This window comes from Elephantulus edwardii, unplaced genomic scaffold (assembly GCF_000299155.1).
Source record: "Elephantulus edwardii isolate Elephantulus edwardi_28Jun2011 unplaced genomic scaffold, EleEdw1.0 scaffold00010, whole genome shotgun sequence".
In the NCBI taxonomy this organism is placed as follows: domain Eukaryota; kingdom Metazoa; phylum Chordata; class Mammalia; order Macroscelidea; family Macroscelididae; genus Elephantulus; species Elephantulus edwardii.
In genome coordinates, this window is record NW_006399760.1 from 18,758,328 (window position 1) to 18,780,312 (window position 21,985).

General features: G+C 40.7%; 1 protein-coding gene across 1 annotated transcript in view; it reads left to right on the top strand.

The window, feature by feature from the left end:
• Positions 1 to 21,985, top strand: part of KIF5C (kinesin family member 5C) — a 204,958-nt gene that overhangs the window by 81,936 nt on the left and 101,037 nt on the right. The window contains exons 2-4 of the mRNA XM_006880763.1: positions 1,350 to 1,440; positions 11,248 to 11,321; positions 17,848 to 17,952. Coding sequence (XP_006880825.1) covers positions 1,350 to 1,440; positions 11,248 to 11,321; positions 17,848 to 17,952 — 270 coding nt within the window. The remainder of the gene's footprint in view (positions 1 to 1,349; positions 1,441 to 11,247; positions 11,322 to 17,847; positions 17,953 to 21,985) is intronic.

Below are 21,985 nucleotides of genomic sequence, written 5' to 3' on the forward strand. Positions count from 1 at the left end.
CATCGAGCATCGTGGCAGAGCCTCATCGGGCATCATGGCAGAGCCTAATCTCTTTCTCTGCACTAGCTGCCTCTTTGAACTGAGCCAAACCCAAAAACCCCACACCTGGGGAAATTACCCTGATGATTTCCTTTCTCCTGCTTCAGAAGGACCCTATTTAATTTAGAACCAGTGAGGGCACCGCTTAGGTGTGTGAAAGAAAGCAGTGGAATTCTGAGCCTTTCCTGCCTGCATGCTCCCTTCTCTCCTTAGAATGCTCTCCCACCACTCATCATGTCTCAGTTCTTTAAAGGTAAAACTTAAATGTTACTTCTACAGTGAGGTTTTTATTTTTTTTAATTTATTTTATTTTAAATTGATTTTAATGAAAGTTTACAGAGACTTTGGATTTCCATTCATCCATTGTTGCACTTTTCTCCCTGCCCACTGCTCACTCCCAATTCACTTTTCTCTTTGAAAAGTAAAAGAAAAATTCTTTCATTGTTATACAATCCAGTGAGGTTTTTCTTGACTTCCCTATCATCCCTGCTATTGCATAATTTTATTTAAGGTTGATTGCATTTTCTTATGTGTTTGCTTCCTTACTTTTTTAGCCCTTTGTCCCACACTGTCATAAGCTTCCTGAGGGACAAGATTGATTTTTGGTACCTAGTCCAGTGCCTAAAGGAAGCTCTGATAGTGAAGTGACAAGGAGTTGCACTGCCAGTGCAAAGGAAAGCAGTTTAAATCCACCAGCTGCTTGTAGGGGACAGGCAGGCAAATTCCTGCGTGATTGAGCAGGCCTCTGAAAGCCTGCTGCAGGGCCAGCTATGAGTTCGTCTAACTCTGATGCATCACAGCAACAGCAACCAGTGCCTAGGGAGCACTGGAGGCCCTGGAGGTAAGGCGTTATGCTGCTTAAATCTACCAGCTGCTCCAAGGGAGTAAGAGGTATTCTCCGCTTACAGCCTCAGAAAACCTGTTAGAGGGTCAGCTCTGACTCAGTGGCACATAACAACAATAGTAAGCCCAGTGCCTGGTTCTATGCAAGCTCTCAAATAATTGTCCAAATGATTGAAAGGATCTACTTTTCATCAAAAAAAAAAAAAAGCAACAAAACAATCAAAACCCAAAAAACCTTTTAATGAATTTTTTTTTCCTTTTTCTTTTGGCTCTTAGATTCTCAGCATACATTAGGACCCACAAAATATGCTGTGGATCGTGCTGTAAAAATTCCCCACTCTTCATAAGAAATTGCCTGGAAGAATAGACTTGCTGCCTGTGGTCTGACTACCAGTATACATGCTTTTATTCCCAGCTCTCTAATGTGTTTTCTTAGCCCTTTTCTTTGTTTTGTCTTTATATTTTAGCAAGGAAAGCCATATGTCTTTGACAGAGTGCTACCTCCCAACACAACCCAGGAGCAAGTTTACAACGCGTGTGCAAAGCAAATTGTCAAAGGTAAGTGCTATTTCTTTGTTTCCTCCTGGGCCTTTCAGAGGAATTGAAAACATTAAGTGATATTTACAGCCCTGGAATCAATGTGCTTTGGCTGTAAGCAGAGGCCTGTTAATTGGAAACACTGAATTATGGCTTTGGCCTTGATTTTTCTGTGTGATGTCAGTCAAGTGATTTAACCTCTTTATACTTCTTTCCAAAGAGCTTTGTTTTTTAAAAAAAAAATTTCTTTTTCTTTCTTTTTTTCCCCACGTTCTGGGCATTTATTTTGTCACCTAAAAGCTTAAAAGCCTTGTAAGCTGTGGACACCTTCTTCCTGTAATGATTGAAAATGCCACTGCAGGCATGGCTGTTTACTGTCGTGGATGATCTCTGACTCATGGAGTTATCCCATGCAGCGGAACAAAACACTGTTCAGTCCTGCACTATTTTATGATCAGAACGCTGTGTTGGGCAATATTCTTTTGTGATATATATTGTTCACGGATTGATTTTCAAAAGTATATCACCAGGCTTTTCTCCCTAGTCTTAGCAGAGTCTAGAAGCTCTAGTAAAACCGATCCCCTATTATGACTCCACTGGTGTTTGAACAACGAGGGAATAGGTTCCAGCATCATTGCACCACACAAGCCCTGGTACAAGAAACTGACAGGAAGCCGCTACACTGCAGAGAAAATATTTCCTTTTGCATTTAAAGGAGAAAGCATTCATTCTTGATGCTCTGTTGTACATTTTTTGCTGTTTTGTGGCAATATTCTCCTCTTTACTAATAGCTCTCAAAGCGAATCCTTAAGTGTGCAAAATTCCTGCGCAGTTAGGAACTTTCTATAGCATCTTGGAATCACATTATCTTCTAGTTTATTGAACTGCTCTCGCTACTCAGCATTCCTTAATTATACTTCCATCTAACCTGCTTTCACCACCTCGCGCAGTTTTCTGACATTCGTTCTTTCAAATCTATAGCCTACAGCTGAAATTTGTGCCTATAAGATTATTCCTTTTCTCTAGGACTGGCCTTGGCCCTGGAGGATTTGTTTCAAAAATAACAACAGGGAGATGAAGCAATTTTCACATTTCTCCACCTGCCCTTTCAAATCAGGGGCAGGCTGGAACTTGCATTGTGGAGCTTGCCATCTGGACAGAGCTAGGGTGGGGGCAGCGCCTGCTACTTTGCTTTTCATCATCAAATTCTCGCCTTCGGAATGGAAAACTGCGGCAATCTCGCTGTCAAATGTCTCAATGCTGCCACCTTTCTAGGTAGCTCGAGATTGAAAAAACAAAAATGAAAAAGACGAAAATACATGCCCAAACCTAAAGAGCCACCTTGTCATGTTAGATGGGCTTGTTTTTAGAAGCTGAGCTGGCTAACCTATTTGAAATTCATGAAAATCAGCCCTGGGTACATCTGTTAGATTAATTCTGACCCTGGACACCTGCGTGGGAGACGCACGTCAGTATGCAATGTTCCTCACTGAGGTGTATGGTTACTCACATTCCTGTTGCAGCCATCAATTAATTTTGAAGGTCTTCACAGTGAGGTTATTCTAGAAAACAGAAAAGGAAAATACTCCTGAATTTGAACTCTCTTTATTCTGGGTTGAGTTGTTGGGTTTTGTTTTGTTTTTTATCCTTGTTTTTGTATAAGTATTAACAGTCCCTATCTGGTGGTAATTTTTGTTTTCTCTTTTGTTTCTCTTCTTACCAAAACATGTTTTGTGATTTTTGTGTTGTGTTTTGTTTTTAAATCTCTTTCTGAAGCATCTTCTTCGTGGCTTGCCTCCTTTCCTTTTATTATCCTCAGACTCATTCGTACTTTGAGATTAATCATATCGGAACCAGAGCTTGCAGTCTTTTTCTCTCCTTTCATTATCACAAGAGTCCCTGGATGGTACAAATGGTCACCGTGCTTGCCTGCTAAGCAAAAGGCTGAGGGTTCACGTCCACACATAGATGCCTCGGAAGACGAGATCAATTCCTGAAAAATGAGTATGGAAAATATTATGGAGCACCGATCCGTTCTGACACATGTTTCAGAATGGATATGATGACATCTGATTTATAGGATCAGAACCAAATCGCATGTACTATTGCATTAGCTATTGAGGACCTTTTCAGTTCTGCTCTGACACCCGTGGGTTTAATGTGTGTTGGAATTCACACGACGGACGGTGACTGGTTTACATTATCAAAACCGAATGACTCTTAACAATGGGCTTAAGCAGTTGGAGACTGAGGATGTTGCAGGATAGGGCAGGCTTCTGATTGGTTGTTCACAGAGTCGCTGTGAATCGTGGTCAACAAACAACGTGCTGTGCTAAGAAATAGATCCCTGTTTCAGGGAGCTCTGGTGGCCTAGTAGCAAGAAGCTGCACTGCAATCCAGAGGTATTTGGTTCGAATCCACCAGATGCTCTGCTGGAGAAGGCAGGGCAATCTACTGTACCAGTCAGATCCTATTTGGCAGTACACACACAAAATAATAAAATTTAAAAAATAGATCCCTGTTTCCTCTAAGGACCTCTGGTGGCACTGTGGAGGAAGTGTTGGACTGTTAACCCAGAGATCAACAGCTCAAATCCACTAGACACTCCTCCGGAGGAAGATGAGGCAGTCTGCTCCTACAGATTACAGGAAACCCTGCACCCAGGCCTACTCTATCTTGTGAAGTTGCTCTGAGTTGGAACTGACTTGCCAACAGTTGTCAGGCGTCCTCCTCTAAGCTTGTTTTACAAGTAAGACAGCTTAACTCCATTTAAAAAGTTCTATGATTATTCAACAATAATAATCTTGTACTCTTCATTCACTAGCAAAATTTAGAACCATTAGTGTTTGGATTTTTTTTACATCATGAACTGTCAGAACTAGGCAGTTCCCAGGGAGGCTTCATGAAGATAAGGTCTAATTCTGGTAGTAAGTGGAGACCTGATCATATATATTGAACCACAGAGAGACCCATTCAGAATAAAATTAGACTCTGATATGACATGGTACATACAATACCGACATGTTATTTTTATAGCAATAAGGAGTAACTTATCTTCCTTTGAAATGAAGTTATTTGAGAGATAGGAAAGACTATTTTTTTAAAAAAATATGCCCTATGAGGCTAGTGTGAGGGACAAGTAAGTGACTGTTTATCTGTGCATCTTTCAGAGAAAATGTAGATATGGGAGACAGAGCTTCTTAGAATAGTTTACTGAGTAAGGCTCAGGCATCTGCTGTGACTATCCCTAAATCAGGAGTGGGTGAAGCTGTTATGGTGCTGTGGAGGTCTTTTAATTCCTACCCTACAGGCCAAAAATGAAATCCCATGACTTCTGAAGGTCACCACAGTCCTGTGATTCATGATAATATAGTGGGGCAGGGAGCTTTCTTTTCAAGTCTGTCTAAATCCTTAATGCTTTTGAAGCCTGCTTTCAACTGGATAGCTTTATTCTCTCTCTGTTTTCTTTCCTCTCAATTTCCCTAGGTTTTCTTTTAATATTTCAAGAGTTTGCTTGTGGAGTCCTGGCATGTCTCATTCCCCCTTTTCCTAGTGTATTTTTCAAAATTTTGTCAGAAAGAGCTTGTAGAATTCACCTTTATTTCTTCTAGGAGTAATTGTAGTGTTTGTAGTCAGAAACCAGCATGGTAAGTAATAAGAAATTGAGAAATTAAACACCATGGTCACTAGTACTATTTTCCTTCTGAATTAACTAAATGGCGTCTATTCAGAGATGCTAGAGAAATGGTTTCTTGTTTTGTAGCTTAAGTTTCCTTAGCTGTCATTCATTGGGGTAATTATTATTGTTTACTAATGAGAATAAAGGATGAGAATAAAGGATTGAATGTGTAGTAATCACTGCTAGAGGCAACAAGATAACTCAGACTGTCTACAAGGACTTCCCAGGACAGCAAAGAAGAGATTCACAAGCATAATTATAACCCATATAAGCACTGTGTGTTTTAAAGGGCTGTGTGGTAACATGTTAAGAGAACAGAAGAATGTCACTTGATAATGATTCTGGTGACTGGGGCGAGAGAGTGGAGATTTAAGAAAGGCTTCTTGGAAGAATGGACTCCAAAGATTGTAGAACCTAACAAGGCTGGACAGATTGAGGGAATAGCAAAAACAAAAAGACATAAATTGTACGGTGTGTTTGGGCAACTTGGAAAGATACAGAGTATAGGGAGGAATGATGGGAGATGAAACCTAAAAAATAGACCCTATCAGAGTTTGATGGATATTGAGTGAACTTTATCCTGTAGACATTGTGGAGCCATTGCAGAATTTTTAGCCTAGGGTCATATGCTCAGATCTATTTTATCATCCTATATCACTGCTTCTAAGAAGAAGATAATTTCCTTCACTGCTGTTTGTTTGTCAGGCACCTTCAACCTACTTTACATGTATTACTGCATTTTCTTTTTTAAAAAAGTTTTATTATGAATTTAGTGGAAGTTTACAGAAAGGTTGGGCTTTAGTTCATTCATTGTTGCACATTTTCTTCACTCCCTCTCCCTTCGCATTTCCCAGTCCACTTTGCAGTACGCCTCTTGTTCCAGATTGTTGTCATACATCTGATGCCTTATCATTTATTTTTCCAGTCAGTCCTTCCCCTCATCTGTTCCAGTACATTTATTACCTATCCATTCTATTCCTGTTTCCCCTACTTGTGTCAGTCCTCTTTCATAACAGTGGTAGCAGGCAGTATTTGTCCTTTTGTGACTGAACTACCTCACTCAGCGTAATGTTTTGCAGACTCACCAATACTGTTTAGTGTTTTACAAATTCACTGTTTTTCAGCACTTTATCATATTCCATGGGGTGAACATATCACAGTTTTTCTATCCATTCATTTGTTGATGAGCATGTCTAGAGCTATACCACCCTGAGTGTGCCCGAACTCATCTGTTACTGCATTTTTAAAATATTTTATTTTTTATTTTATTATTATTTTTTGCTTGTACCATCAAATCTGACTAGATCAAATCTACCAGATCTGACTGGTACAGGAGGAGATTGTCCCGCCTTCTCTAGCAGAGCATCTGGTGGATTTGAACCACATACCTCTGGGATTGCAGTACAGCTTCTTGCCACTAGGCCACCAGAGCTCCCTTGTTACTGCATTTTAAACCTTAGCAACTTTAGGAGAGCTCTGATGGTGTAGTGCTTAACCTGTTGTACTGTTAACCAAAAGATCAACAGTTCAAAACCATCAGCTGCTGCATAGCAGAAAAATTAGCAGTCATTTCTTATAAAGACTTCTAGAATTGGAAACCTGATGGAAGGTCACTATGAGTTGGAACTTGGTCCCTGGCAGTTTCCACAGTGGAAACTAAGGCTTTGAGAGGAAATGAAGTCTTTGAGAGGTGAAGTTCTTTGGCCAGGTCAGTTGAGGATAGTAGTGCTGGAACGGCAGCCAATGTCCATCTGGCATAGGTGCATTCTTCTTTATTCGGTTGGCCCTTCTTTTTTTGTGGGCCTGTAATAATCTTTTTCTGTCGACCAGATATTAACCAAGCATTACAAAAAGATAAGGATAGGAATAAGGTGAGAACAGGATTTGTGCTTCCAGAGCTCCTGATGGCTCTGGCTAGCTGCTGATAATGAGTTTCCAAGTGCTTGTCCTGAAGATGCACCGTTCTCTCTCCTGGCGCCATGATGGGCAGGTGGAGTGAGTCTGTTTTGCCTGTTTTGGGGTCAAAGACCACCTGAGTAGTTTAATTGGCTGGACAAAGTGTTTGATTCCAAGCCAGCAATGGCGTGCCAGCCAGTGTTGTCAGTATCAAGCCTCGGTGTCCTTATGAGAGTGTGTAGGAGACCCCAGGAACCTTCTCAGGAGCACTGATGCTCTTACCCAGCATGGAGCGAACTCTTTCACAACTGAGCAAAGCCTAGTTCTGGAAGCTTGGCTTCTGTCTCTGCAGTGTGAAACAGGAGGTATTTTCAGGTGTCCTGCTTCTCTTTTCTCCTGGGAGATGGGGGCTCCTCCCACCTGCAGTGGGGTTTCGCCAGCTTGCCTGGCTGGTCCCTGGACGGGGGAGCTATTTGTGGTGTGCTTGACGTGGAGTGAGCTGAGCTCACATCACGCCAGACCCTCATCACAAAGGAAGCATCTGTCTGCCTGAGCTGGTTTGCAGACTTTGTGGATGGACAGAAACGAACCCTTCTGTTAAAGCAGAGATGCAAACCATTGCTTTCCTCTGGCCCAGGAACTGTTGTTCTGTGGGGACAGTGCCTTTCTCTGGGCCATTGGGAGCTGGCGGAGCATGGTAGCGTGGCACAGGGCAGTGCTATGTGTTTCTGTCATCCCAACTCAGCAGCTGCCATTTGGGGGCCCCCCAAGCACTGCCACCACCCTAGGAGCCGTGTGCACCAGCTCCCTTCCCTGCATCTCTTCTCTGTTAAAAATAAAACATAGACTGAAAAAAAAAACCAAACAAACCCTGATGAAAAATTGGAGCTTGAACAAGAAGAATAGAGAACGCTGGATTTGAAGGACCTTTTACAATTACCTCCTAATTCAGAACTGAGTAGGTAGAGGGCAGCATCAGCCCTCTTCAACCTTGAGCCCCAGAGGCAGGTTCTCGAACAATGAGGTAATTGTAACGTGGTTGTAAATATTGTAAAGGCCAAGGGGAGTCTGTTGGAATGGGTTTCTATGTGGGCTCTTTTCTTTTTTTAAAAGAAAGGCAAGAGGAAGAAAAGTGCACAGTGTTGAAGCAGCCGCCGGAAACAGGGTCCCCCGAGTACAGCCAGGTGTGCTTCTCAGCGCCTAAATCCAGTGTGGTAGAAGGCACTGGAGGGCTCCTGCGTTCATGCATATGACCCAGGTGTTAACCTGCAAGAGTTTAGTGAGGAATGGCTGACTGGGAGTCGGGAGAGAGGTCTGCCTGGAGGCATGTGGCCTAATAATTACTCATAGCAGAGTCTCCTGGCGCCCAGGCCTGCCTTTCTCCTGGGAGGGTGACAGCTCTGGTTTTGGCCCTGGTTTCTATCTACAGCCAGTGGAGTGGGGGGACCAGGAGCACTTTCAGGCTGGCAGCTGGGGTCAAGAGCTGATACTGCTTTAAAGAGCAGGGTCTCTTCCCTTGCTTGCCCCTGGTGCCCTCATCCTTGTTCTGAGGACCCCAGAGTGCTGCAGAAGGTCCCTTGTCATCTCACACAGAGAGGTTTGAAGAGATCATTCTGTTTTGGGCCCCCCACTATTTAATTTCTAATAAATGCAAGTTTTAGTACCATGAATGTGAACCATTTGTGTTTCAGTGATAAAGTCTTATCTTTGGTGTGGGAGAGTGGACTTGACTCCAACCAGTGAATCTCCTGCTCGACCACCCTTTGTCTTACAGTGGAGGCTTGCCAGGCTGCTACTGCATTGAATAAGTTTCAGTGTAGTGTCTAGACTGAAATAGTTTAGGAAGAAATACCTGATAATCTTGTCCTGAAAAAAATCAGGCACTGAACCCCCTATGGCATTATAACAGTCTGATGCACAATGTATCATGAACATGGCATAGAACTGGATGACATTTTTGTTCGTTTGTATGTGAAGTTGCCATGACTCGGGAACATGCTTGATGACAGCTAATGTTATTATCATGAATGTGATGGGCACTCCTTTGTCTGGAGGTGTTTGTGCTAATAAAGAGCTTTAAACATATCAAACAGATGAGACTTCTATGTCTTTGGTCCTTCTAAGCACATCGTAGTGTAGTTCGTGGAAGGCTGTCCGCTTAACGGCAGTATGCAAATCTCAAGAATCTTTTTTTTTTAAAAAATAAACTTTTATTTTATACTGGTTTACTTACAAAATATGTATGCATTATTTTTCACATGGATCTTTCTCATCCAGGAATCTTTTTTGAGCAAGTGGTCATGCTCATGAAAACTGAAGCTTGAACCTTCTAGCCCTTACACTGTCTTCAAGTTTTTGCTTCCTACTGTTACCATGGAAACCATTACCAGAAGTCTGATGTGTGTGAACATTCTCTCTCTCTCTCTCTGAAGCTTGATACAGGCTTTTGGGAATTGCAAAAACACTGAAAAGCAAAAGAATCTTGCAACTTAATTTTTCTTTTTTAACTTTCTGAAGGAAAGGTTTGCTTTCTTTCTGGATCCTACTTGCACATGCTAACAATTTCAGATCAGCAAAATATAAATTTTTTAAATATAGTAACAAAACTTAGAAAATCCAGCAAAACAAAAACGAACCAGCATCATACAATTTAGAGAAAGATCTATTTCAAAATCAAATCTGATCTCCTGATACACGCACATATACATTCCTTGCACACATGAAGAACTTCTTATGCAAAGATGATGGGACAAAATGAGTTGTCTGTCTAGTCAGTTCTGATTCCTGACAACTTCGCGTGTGTCAGAGTAGAATTGTCCTCTGTAGGGTTGTTGATGGCTAATTGTTTCACAAGTAGCTCCCTCGGCTGTTCTTACAGAGGTACCTGTGGGTGGACTTGAACTTCCAATTTTTGGATTAGTAGCTGAGTGAGTTACCTATGTGAATTGTGTGGGTGAAGAATATTGACTAAATCATGAACTGCAAAAAAAACAAACAAATCTGTTTTGGAAGAAGTGCCTCCTGAGTGTTTCTTCTAAGCAAAGATGGTGAGAATTCATCTCATACATCTTTGGGCATGTTATCAGGAAGGGCTAATCCCTGGAGAAAAAAATATCATTCTTGATAAAGCAGTGGGTCAGTGAAAAAGAGATGAGACTGGATGGACTGCTGTAGTGGCTGCAGCAGCGGGCCTAAGCACAGCAGAGGTCATGAGGCACAGGATTGGGAAGGCTCTGTGACACATGAGCTTGCTGTGAATTGAAGCTACCTCGACAGCACCTAGCAACGCATCAACAGCCAGGACTACTTACTCAGAGATCAAGGATATTAATTATGCATCTTTCTCCTTTGTGCGAATAAAGGAGGAACCTGGGAACGCAAGAGGGAAATGAGCACTAAATATATTTTAATCACCTCTGCTGCTTTGAAGCAGTTCCCACAGATAATCAGCAAAAGGTAGACTCCATCCACATGCCTCCCTGGCAGTCCCTGTGTGGAGTGAGAGACACCTGCAGTGTGTGTGGGGTTTGCACATTGTGCTTATTGTGTAATTAAAAGACATTCCTGGTGCTGATGGGTCTGAGCTATCTTGCTACAGTTCCTGAGGGGACCCCCCCAAAAAAACATCCAGAGGCATTAGAGCCAGGGCCTTGCTGACTCCCAGGCAAGTAGGACTTATTCTATAGAGTGTAGCCCTGGTTTCTTCTCCAGCTCTGGGAGAGATATGCCTGGTGGTTTTCTCATGTGGCCTGTACAAGAAACTTCTGCAAGGAGCAGGCTGGACTGCATTTGAACCATCGTAAATCAGATCTTCAGCAAAGAAATGATATTCTGCACCTTACTTCAGAAACTCAAAGCACCAGAAATATTTGTTTTTTCTCCTCAGCTGATCTCAAGAGAGCACCTTATACCAAAAAAACCTAAAGAGTCTTTGTACTTCAAAGAAATGTTCTTCCCATGGCTCAGACTTCATTGTGATGTTACAGCAAGAAAGCCTGCCCGCCCCCTCCTTCACTAATACATTCTGTAGGAAAGTGAGGCTATTTCCGTTTAGTTGTGGAGCCAGGGAGGCCTTCACTTCTGCATTTATCTCACAATTCTACTTAAAATGCAAATGGAGTTGAAATATATCACTTATGTGAAAAATGAAAGGTGGCCTATTTGAAAAAAAAAAGTAATTTAAAAATATGCAAGCAATACCAGTGTATGGTCAAAGTAATGAATGAATTTTAATTTCTTTTTCTTGCTTGCAGATGTCCTTGAGGGCTACAATGGGACAATTTTTGCATATGGACAGACCTCCTCAGGAAAGACCCACACCATGGAGGTGAGAGTACAGCCGACTGTGGCATCATTCTGAGTTAACTGAGCAGAATTATTCCTTCTAGAGTGACTTTCTTCCTGAGCGGTGGAGATGGTTAAGAAGGTGGTTATAGTCGGCATATTTTTAGGATGTTTTAGAATATTGTGCATAATAGTCAGGAGTTCAGTATTTTTAAAATATTATTTGTTGATAGCTTTTGTCAAAATAACAATAACAAATTTCTTTTAAAAAATCTCCCACGAAATAAATAAAAGTATCCTTATAAATTCCAGTTTCATTTTATTTGAGGAAGTCTTTTGTGAAAAGCATTCTCTTTTAGGAAGATCTCGGATAGGGAGATGCGGGAGTCCCCTTAGATTAAATAAAAATCTGAAGGTCATTTGAAAAAAAAAGTTGGTTTGTGGTCTAGATTCAGCCTACAGATGTATTTTTGTCTGGCCTACACAGTGGTATTTAAAAAAAAAAAATGCAAGGAACTTTAAAATGAGATGATATCATACAATGCTAATTTTTCCAAATTTGGTTGAGAAAATTCTAAAGGTCTGGAACCATGGAATGAATTTTGCTGTAATATAAAATGCAAACTTCATCAGAGCAAGGCACCTCATTTTGTTTTTTTTCAGGTAGACAATTTTAATTTTTATTTGCATTTCAATTTTTATGTACATTTCTACTGTCTAGAACAATGACAGTTATGTAGGAGATACCCGAAAAAAATTTGTTTAACTGATACATTGTGGTGGCCAGTGCTATGCTGTGTGGGGTACTATAGGTCATTCTATGCACATAGAGAATGAATATGAATTTACAGTCAGTGTTTTTCTTCATTAACATATATCTGACATTCTAGTCCGGATAGTTCAAGTGGTTAAGTGATTGGCTACAAACAAAAAGGTTGATGGTTCAAATCCAGCTGGAGCCTCATCAGAAAAAGACTTGGTGGTCTGTTTCCAAAAGGTGACAGAACTAAAAACCTTAGGGACTGAAGTATTCCACAACAAATGCCATTGAAGTGGTCAGAATCAACTGCATAGCACCTGGTTTTGTTTTATTCTTTGGTGGGTACTTAAGAAGGTGACACTCAAGTTTTATTCTTTGGTCAATGCTTGAGGTTGTAACCCTTAAATTCTACAGTGTCAGGGTGTGCTCTCTATGCTAGGGCATGTCTGCCTATGAACTCAGCCCCTCTTTACTTCCTCTTATCCTGTTTTTCACCCACGGCTCCCCTAATACCTTCTGGGGTGGGTAATTCTTGTAAAGGCTGGGCCCACCTGACAGGAGGAGAGATGGAGATGGTGGTTAGTATCAGAAACAGCACCGAGCAAGTTTGGGGAATTCAGCTTACAAGCAGCAGGGTAAGATGAATCTTTAATCCTTCAAGCTTGGGCTTTTTTCATTTATGGTAACCTCTTGGGACGCTCACAGAGACGCTGCTGTGGAATTGGTTTAGCTTATGAATCATTCCTATTGAAGAGGAGATTTCAAAGGCAGGAGGCTAAAGTCTTCAGGGCTCTGATGGTCTGCTCTCAGCAATTTCAGGTGTGGGGTGCGGCTCTGGGGGCTCTCATTTCTGTTGTGTTAATGCACTTTCACCCATTTTGCTGAAGACAAAGTGGTTCAGAGACCGCACAGGTTCTAGAGGAAGCCTAGTGTTTATTTGCTGCCTCTCTGAGCAGGTCTCCTCCTGCTCGGCTTCCCGTGTCTGACATCCACAGAAGTGCCCTCAAGATGCAGCCATTGTGCCCTGGGCCAGCCTCACTTGCTACCCTCTCTCTTGAACCTCAAACTCTTGAACTTTTAAGTTTAACCCACTGCCATTGAATTGATTCTGACTCATAGTGACCCTGTAGGGCAGAGTAAAACACTTTTCCAAGGCTGTATGTAAATCTTAATGGGAACGGATTACCCCACCTTTCTCCTGCTCCTGGCTTTGAACCACTGACCTTTTGCTTAGTAGCTCAGCACTTAATCTGCTATGCCACCAGAGTCCTTCTTGATTATGTAGATGCTACCAAAATTATGGCTACAGATTTCTCGAGCCCTGGTTCCACTAATTTGTGGAAAAATGGATTTTCTATTATAGGTCATATAAATGCATCTCACAGAAAGATAGTGACGTAGAGATCAGTCTGTAGTTTTTGGTAAATTACTAATCTGTGTATAAAACCCCCATCAGAGTCACTATTTGCAATCCTCAAAAACCTAAGAAGTACTCCCAAAAGTGGTCTTTTTATCTTTGCTGTTACGAAATATCATTGACCCGTAGCTACCCTATAAACAGCAGATCTGTCACCCTGTCCTGTGCCATCCTCATCATCTTCGAAGCACTTGAGCCCATTGTTAGTCACTGTGTCAACCCATCTTGTGTAGAATCTTCCTCTCTTTTGCTGACCTTCCACCCTACCAAGCATATCTTTTTCCAAGGACTAGCCTCTCCTTATGACGTGGTAAAAGTATGTGGGACGAAGTTTCACCATTTGTGTCTCTAAGAAGCGCCCTGGTTATAGTTTCTTTGAGAAGTATATGTATTTGTTAAATGTCAGAAATTAAAACTATCAAGGGACCGACTCTCTCAAGGAAATGAGGGACCCCGAGTTGAAGTTATAAAATGTAGGAGATCCAGAAATACAGGACCTTAGAATGCAATGAAATTAAAAACCCAACAGGGTTTGCAGCATCTGAAAGGAGGATTTAATGTATTTGGAATTATACTTGTGATCTTTCAGAGGCTTTAAGAGAAAGGGGTGTTAACTCCCTGAATGGTCACAGTCACATTTTAAAGCTGTTTTTCACTTTAATCTTTCCTTTTGTTTTTTTTTTTTAATTTTATTTTGAGGGATCTGATCTATACCACGGCAATTCCATGTCTTTCTATCAAGGGGAACAAACAGAAAAGCCTGCATAAAATTGGAAAGATTAGTTTCTCTTGTTGAAACATTTTGGAGGATTTTCAGTTAAAAAAAAAAGGTGCTTAACAGTGTTGGTGTTAAGCTGGTCGGAGGTGTTAATGCACCAACGCACTGGGCCTCTGACTTGCAAGCTTGCAGGGATGACTTCGGAAGAAGGCTGCTGGTGGTGCTGGCAGAGGTGGAGAAAGAGAAGTCTTTCTTTTTGTACAATGTGTGACGTTGGGAAGAGCTTCCCTGACTTGCTTCTTCACACTGACACGGATGGAGGGGGGCACCTGGCGCCTTCCTGGATGGTGCAGGCTTCACGGTGACTTTTAACGAGCCTGGCTGGGTGTGCTCAGGCGCATGCGAGTGGGCTGGCTCCCTACTTCCTGCTCTTAAGTGTTTGGCTCCTGTTACCCAGTCTTAAGTGCTTCAGGAAGCTCTGGCCTGCTCCGAGGTCGAGGGGGCCTTTGGGGCTGGAACAAAGGGTGTCTTGTTTGGTGGCAAGTGGCCTGGGTCCTGTTTCTTCTCTCATAGTTTCTCCTAGAAGGTCACATTCATAAGTGGGCAAAAGGTTGGGTTGTTTGGTTTTGTTTTTTTTTTTGAGAACTATACAGGATCTAGTTTTTAAAATATTTTTGTTTTCTAGAGTAGCTAGATGATGAAATGGTACATTTCTTCACTGTTCACGTGCATCCCTCAACATCTAGTCACATAGAATTGTATTTCTTTTTTGGCTCCTGTAACTTTGCAATGGAGCTCCCAGCTCATTTTTTTCTTCTACATCCTCTGGGTCTATCTTTAGGCTTAGTTATCTTTCAGGATAGTGCCCTCAAAGACCCCATACTACACTACCTCAGCTCTCAGCTGGCAGGGACTTCTCAGTCCTCTGAGTTTCTGTGGGTCTCTGCTTCTTACTTCTTTAGTGAGTCTGAGTTGATTATTCCTTGCATATGTGTATGTATTTTATTTGTAAAACAATCCATGTAGAAACAGTGAAAACCTTTATGGGAACCATGCCCTCCACCCTCTCAGATAGTCTTGGTAGATTTAGTTTATTGAGTTGGGTATAAAGATCCTCACCAGCCTTGGGGCTTATGAGCTAGATGAAACTACTCAGCTGAAAATGTGTGATGGATTTGATTCCCAGTTCTTTCACTGTGGGTAGTGTTCTTATCCCTTCTCAGCATTCACTTTCCTATCACGTAATTTGAGCAGGAGGCTTCAGGAACACCCATCCTTGGTTTTACATTGGCCCTTAACCTGGAAAAGGGCACACAAGGGAGACCAGTACTTGTATAAAACTGCAGCAATAATAAATGTGTTGAAAGGGAAAGTGTGTAGGAAGCAGATTCAGAGTCAATTAGAAGTGATTTTTGGATTATTGATCGTTCTTCCCTGGCTATGGCCCATGAAGGAGAAGCTAAAGGATTATCATGAATTATTAAAGAACTCTGGGGGTATAGGTAAGGTAGAATTTTATATTTTTACTAGAAAGAGATTTGTGTTTTCCCTATGAATATTATTTCTGGCAACAGTTCCCACAGTTAGGAGTATGTGGTGACCACTGTCTGATTTATTATATATTAAGATAACCTATGCAAAAACAAAAAATATCCCAATTTGAGACTCATAGTCTGAGTCATTTGATGTGTATGATACATATTAATGGTCTAGACTAGAAATGTATTTTCAGACTCTTTGGATCAAATAACTTCTTGCTTATTGAGGATTTGCTCTGAGCTGAATATAATAATATTTACCAAAACCAAAGCCATTGTCAATAACTCCATTCTGACTCATGAGGCCCTGGACTGGGTTTCTGAGGCCGTAAATTTCCGTGAAAGGAGTGTGCCTCAACCTCCTTCCAAGGAATGGCTAATAGGTTAAAAACGCCAACCATTTGGTTAGCAGTCCAGCTCCAAATGTGCTCCAAATGAGTTCATAATGTTTCATTAATATATATATATATTCATTCTATTTAAATTTCACATTACATTTATGTGATAGATTCTTGGGAGAGTACCTGCCTTTGCGTTGTACTAAATCTCCTAAGTCTGAGAGCAAAGTGCATAGTACATTGATACCAGCCACCCCTGTCTTTAGGGGATATATAGTCTGACTGAACATAGAACATAAAAGCATAAAGGGATTTAAGATTCTTAACAGATGAGTGTGCCAAGAAGTACCCATTCCCCTAATAACTTTATCGGGGCCAAATGCATCTGAAATTGGTCTTTTTCTTGTTCCTAACAAAGCAGAAGGCCAGGGATCAGGTGTGAGGAGGTGGGTTAATAATGTAAAATGGGCTGTGATTTATATTTAGGGTTAGGCATCAAATAGTCTCTGCTTTTAGCAACTCAGATATTGGCTTGAAATGTAATCATCCAGAGAGGCATTAAGTGAGGAGACCTTGGAGGAGAAAGAGTTTGCCTGAAGGGAAACAAACAAAAAAAAGTGATCTTCTAGCTACTTGGACAAATTTGGAACAGGGATGTGAGTCAAAATTGTAAAGATGGTTGGATATCCCTGAAAGCCTGAAGTGGAAAATGGGGTTTGTATTTTTCTTCCAGCTCCATTTCCTCTTAATATTTTGTAATTTTTTAAAGTCATGGAAGATTTTCCAGGCATGCATTTGCCAACAATCACTTCATACCTGCAGATGGTGTGTCTGTTCTCAGATGGATTCTTTAAACATGTATTTAAGGGCACAACTTTAGTGGGCTTAATAAAAGCTCCTAGCAAGTTGTATGCTTATGTCAATGCCATTGTTTTAAATACTTTGGGAACTTATCCCTAGGAATGACTTTCTGAGACTATAGTTTGTGTTTCTAAATCATTTTAGAAGTTCTAAATTTCAGACCAAAGAGATAAGTTTACCCCTATGGTAAGAGGACTGGAAGTGGGGATGAGGGGAGAGAAAGAGAATATTTTAAAAGTGGTTTAAATATTAAGTACAACTGAACATTCAACTGGGAATTACAGATTTTAAAGATAAAGTGCTGAAATGAATTTTCTTAACTGGCTATAAAATGATACTGAAAATATTTCCAGAAGTCCAGCTCTTGGGCATTTTTGAGCAATGAAATTATTCATTTATTATTAATTAACAAAATTACATCTGTTCACTCCCAAGGTAATTTTGTTGAACCAGATTCCTTTACTTCGATTTGTAATTTCTGGTAAATCTGTAAACATAAAAAAACCCCCATGTTTAATACATTGGTGTTGCCCATATGTTCTCATTAATGCTATCACTCTTCTCTCTCTCTTTTCCTCTCCTCTCCCTCCCTCTCTCTCATTCTCTATCTCTGTCTCTTACACACACACACACACACACACACACGCACACACACGTATTTGCTTCCCTGAGTGTCAGCAGGAAGGATGCTATGGTGTTTGGGGACTTGACAGAACACACTGTCCCCTGCTGAGTGTAAAGACCAGCACCTTGAGATACTCTGCCAGCTTTTGGTCTGTTGGTGTGTCAAGTAGATGCTCAAAGGAGTGGGTAGTCCATGCCTAGATGCTCCCTGTTCCAAGGAGTTGGCTTAGCAAGGTTAGGTGTGATTTACTTTCTTTTTCACATATTTCCCAGTGCTTTAAAACTGCCTGTGTTTGTATCTTCCTGGTCACAGGGGAAGCTGCATGACCCACAACTTATGGGAATCATTCCGAGGATTGCACACGACATCTTTGATCATATCTATTCCATGGATGAGAACCTGGAGTTTCATATCAAGGTAAGATGGCGTCCCAACAGAAGCAATAGGACCAAAAACCCAGTTTTCTTAGATTTATTTTCCTCATATAGCTGTCAAAGATGGTCTTATTTTGATTTAGGTAATATCTCTCTCTTATTAAGGAAAGCAGCATTTATTAGTTAATTACTTATACTGATTTTAAGACATCTGCATGGTTTGCCTGAAATATTGAGAGAACTAAAATCACAGCAATGGGATTAGACTGATAATGGCCTGAATTTTACCCAGTGAATTTCTGTAGCTATGTCTGGAACGTACCTATGTTAGAATGACATGTTTGAAGGTGTGTTTCAGGACAAAATTCCTCACTCCTTGTCTATAGATAGGATAGCTGAGAAGAAAGAGTCTATAGCTAAATACATTGGGAAAGTGATTTATTGGGAATAGTAAATTTTCAAAAGCTTTAATGTGTTACTGTCTAACCTGACTATGCAAGAGGACATGTAGTACACTAGTTTTTCCCAGTTTATATGACTGTGAGAGTACTTTTTACCCTTAAAGTATGACAGTGGTGTTCTGAGGAACATACTTTGGAAAGTGTTGGAGAAGATAATGCTTCTGGTTCTCCTGTTTTTATTTTTGTTGATAGTTTTAATTTTATTTACTTAACTTCTGTCCTGACTTAAATTTGAATTGGAAGAGAAATTCCTACTCTCTTCTTGGTTGTTATGTACCATCAAGTCGGAACGGACCCATAGCTGACTCTCCTGTGGGTTTCCAGAGGCAGTTGATCATATGGGAGGAGATTGCCCATACTTTTCCCACCTCTCTTAGTCTAAGTTGCACGATTTGGCATTAGGAATATATTTGTTGGAATGTCTCTGTTTTTAAGTGACAGAAAACCTTTTGTTTAGACAAAGAGAGGAAGCAACTCTTGCAGAAACTGATGTTAGTCAGTGTGAGAGGGGCTGGCAGATGTGGGAGATCAGGAAATCTTTAGATCCTGCTTTGCTTTTGTATTTTTAGCTTTCTCAAAAATTGAGATCTTGTTCACACTCCATAAGACTTGCCCTTTTAAAGTGCATAATTCAGTGGTATTTAGTAGATTGTCAAAGTTGTGCAGCATGACCATTAATACCAGAACACTTTCATCATCTTAAAAAGAAACTCTATACCCATTACAGCTACTGATTTTCTGCCCACTTGTTTTAGTCCTTTTACTCCACACCATCTTTCTCCTACTTAGGACAACATGGCAGCTCTTGCCCTAGCCTCCTCTACTTCCAAATGTCCTAGAGAAGGTTTCCAATTGCCCAGGCTGCAGTGGGTACTTGCCTCTTTTTGGTCCTTGTCATTGTGACTGTGTAAAGTGTTGAGAGAGGAATACAGTAGAATTGGGACACAGAGCTCCCCTGCTTCCACTGTATTCCAAGTAGAATCTGTTTAGGCTGAGGTATCCGTTTACACTGAGACCGTGGTCCACTAGGCTCTTCATTTCAGAGTCAAAGAAGCTAAAGTTCAACGAAGTAGAAAGAGATGGCCAAAATTACATGCCAAGTTATTGGCAGAGCTGAAATGGACCTTAGGTCTTCTCCCTCCCTCCCTCCTACCCCATTACATTTTCTATTATCCTTCCTACCATTCCTGTTTCTCCTATGAACCTTTCCTAAATTATATAACAACAAGATAACAACTGCTCGCCCAATTGTAAGTTACAAATGGGGGAAAAAAATCCGCTTTCCTTCCAATCTCTTTGCTGACTGAAACTTGATTCAGCTTCTTACCATGCTTCTTATATCTCAGGATATTGAGCTCATTGCTTTGATGGGATCAAGATTTAGGAGCTTAGCGCATCTTTGAGGCTTCTTGCATTTAAATACCTTAAACTAGTACAGGATTCTTGGGTGATAATCCTGGAGTAAGATGTTAAACCAATTACGGCCCTCAAAGTAGGGTCTTGTATCAGAATCTTATTAAGATAAAAATAGCCCTAACATAACAGGGAAAACATGCCACCTTGTAATTCCCCAGAGCTGAGTTTACTAGCCTAGGTTCCTGTTACACAGCTGTAGCTATGCTCACTCATTTAATAAATAATAATTGTAAGTGGGCAAGTTAGCAGTTGACACCTCTCTATGTTGAACTGAGTAGTGGCAGACTTAATTAAGAAAAAGGAGCTTGATTAAAACAGTATTGAAAATCTATCTCAAAAATAAGTTCTGCAGAGATTTTAGAACATTGTGTTTAAAGGTGCTATTTCTTAACACCAAGAAAATTCTGTTTATTTTTATTCTACTAGGTCTCACATGTAATTTGAAAGTAGAAAATAAAACAAAAAAAACCCCTCCACCAAAATAGGCTGTTACCTGCTCTTTTCTTCTGACAGTATGCTGTAACATTTGACTTCACCCCTTTCCCTTTTCTTTCCAGGGGTCCTTTTCCCTTTTCCTTTCTTACTCATTTTAACTCTTTTACATGGTCTACCTTTCACTAGTTATGCCTCTGTCTTATTGCCTTAATAAATGTTTTCCACTAAATTTTTTTTTAAAGGAGCCTGTATCTGCAGTGACCAAAAGTAATGCAAAAACCAGAATTCTCTGTTTAATCTGGACAAGATTAAAATGGCACAATTTGTTGAATATTTTGTTCATGATCGCTTTGTAGTAGTTATAATGAATTTTCTCTGTAGTCTTTGGAAATAGGCCCATCTTTTAAGATCTCAATGACAGCGGGAAAGTCTTAATGAAAACCAGATCTCGTTGAATTGGATACAGGGAGGTCCTGGTTAGAGATATATAGGTATGAAAATCTCTGACCCATAAAGGTCCAGGAATTAAGGAGAAGCTTCAATAGTTGGCAGCATGAATGATTACAGATCGAGTAGACACGAGACAATCCTTTCTTTTACTTTTCCATAATTTTTGACTCATGTACTTATAACTTGTTAGTCAAATTTGTGTCTTCTAGGTTGCAACACCCCCATGATACATCTTCAAGGATATGAACATGTACGGCCAAGCACAATCAATAAGAGTGCATCTAAATTCCAAAATCAATCTCCATAATAGTCTATGTGTTTCCTACTGCCAAAGGGGCCCTTTAGAGTAGTGAGAGAAGATCTTCACCCTGAAACCCACAGCGTCCCTTTTCAGCAGGAAGTAGCTAAGAGAATACGCCATCCCCTTTTCCTTATGAATTAGGTTGAAGTCTCTCTCAGGGAGGAGTGATAGGGAATGGCAAAGGACACACCGACAAAGGAGATTAATCAGAACTGACTTTGACAAGCACTGTGGCAATTGGACAATTAAAACAGACATTCGGATGGCGGGGAAGAAGAACAAACTGGGGAGGAGGGTGGAGAGAATGGTGCGGCAATGAAGGAGTGAAAGCCCAGAATCCCTGTAAATGTTCATTAAAACTAATAAAATTTAATAATAAAAAAAAAGAAAAAAAACAATCAATAATCCATACAGGAGAATCCTTTCACCCTTCTAAGGACAAGTGTAAGATTGTCACCATATGCCAGGACTGGTCCACGGTTGTGATGCGAGAGCCAAGCTACATCTAAAGGTTCACATCCCAGCTTTACAGCTTCACAACTGTTCTCCTTTTGGTTCATTCCCTGTTTAGATTGCAGAGAACTCTGTGAACACAAGGGAGAAAAAAGTTAATCTGGGAGGGAAATAGCAGGTGCAGACAGAGTGCAAAATTCTAGTGGGGATTTTTGACAGCTCAGAGTCTGTGGGCTTCATTTGACAGATGGGAAAACTGAGGTTTAAGATTATGTGTGAATTAATTGCTCTAGATCACACATCTCATCATGCCATTCAATCTGTATGCTGAGCAAATATTTTGAGAAACTAAACTATATGAAGAAAATGTGACATCAGGACTGGAGGAGCCTGCCTTATGCAGATGACACAACCTTGCGTGCAAAAAGTGAAGAAAACTTGAAATGCATACTGAAGAAGTTAAAAAAAAAAGGCTACAACATTCAATATGGGTTACATCTCAACTTCAAGAAAATAAAAATCCTCACCACTGAACCAATAGATAACATCATGGTAGATGG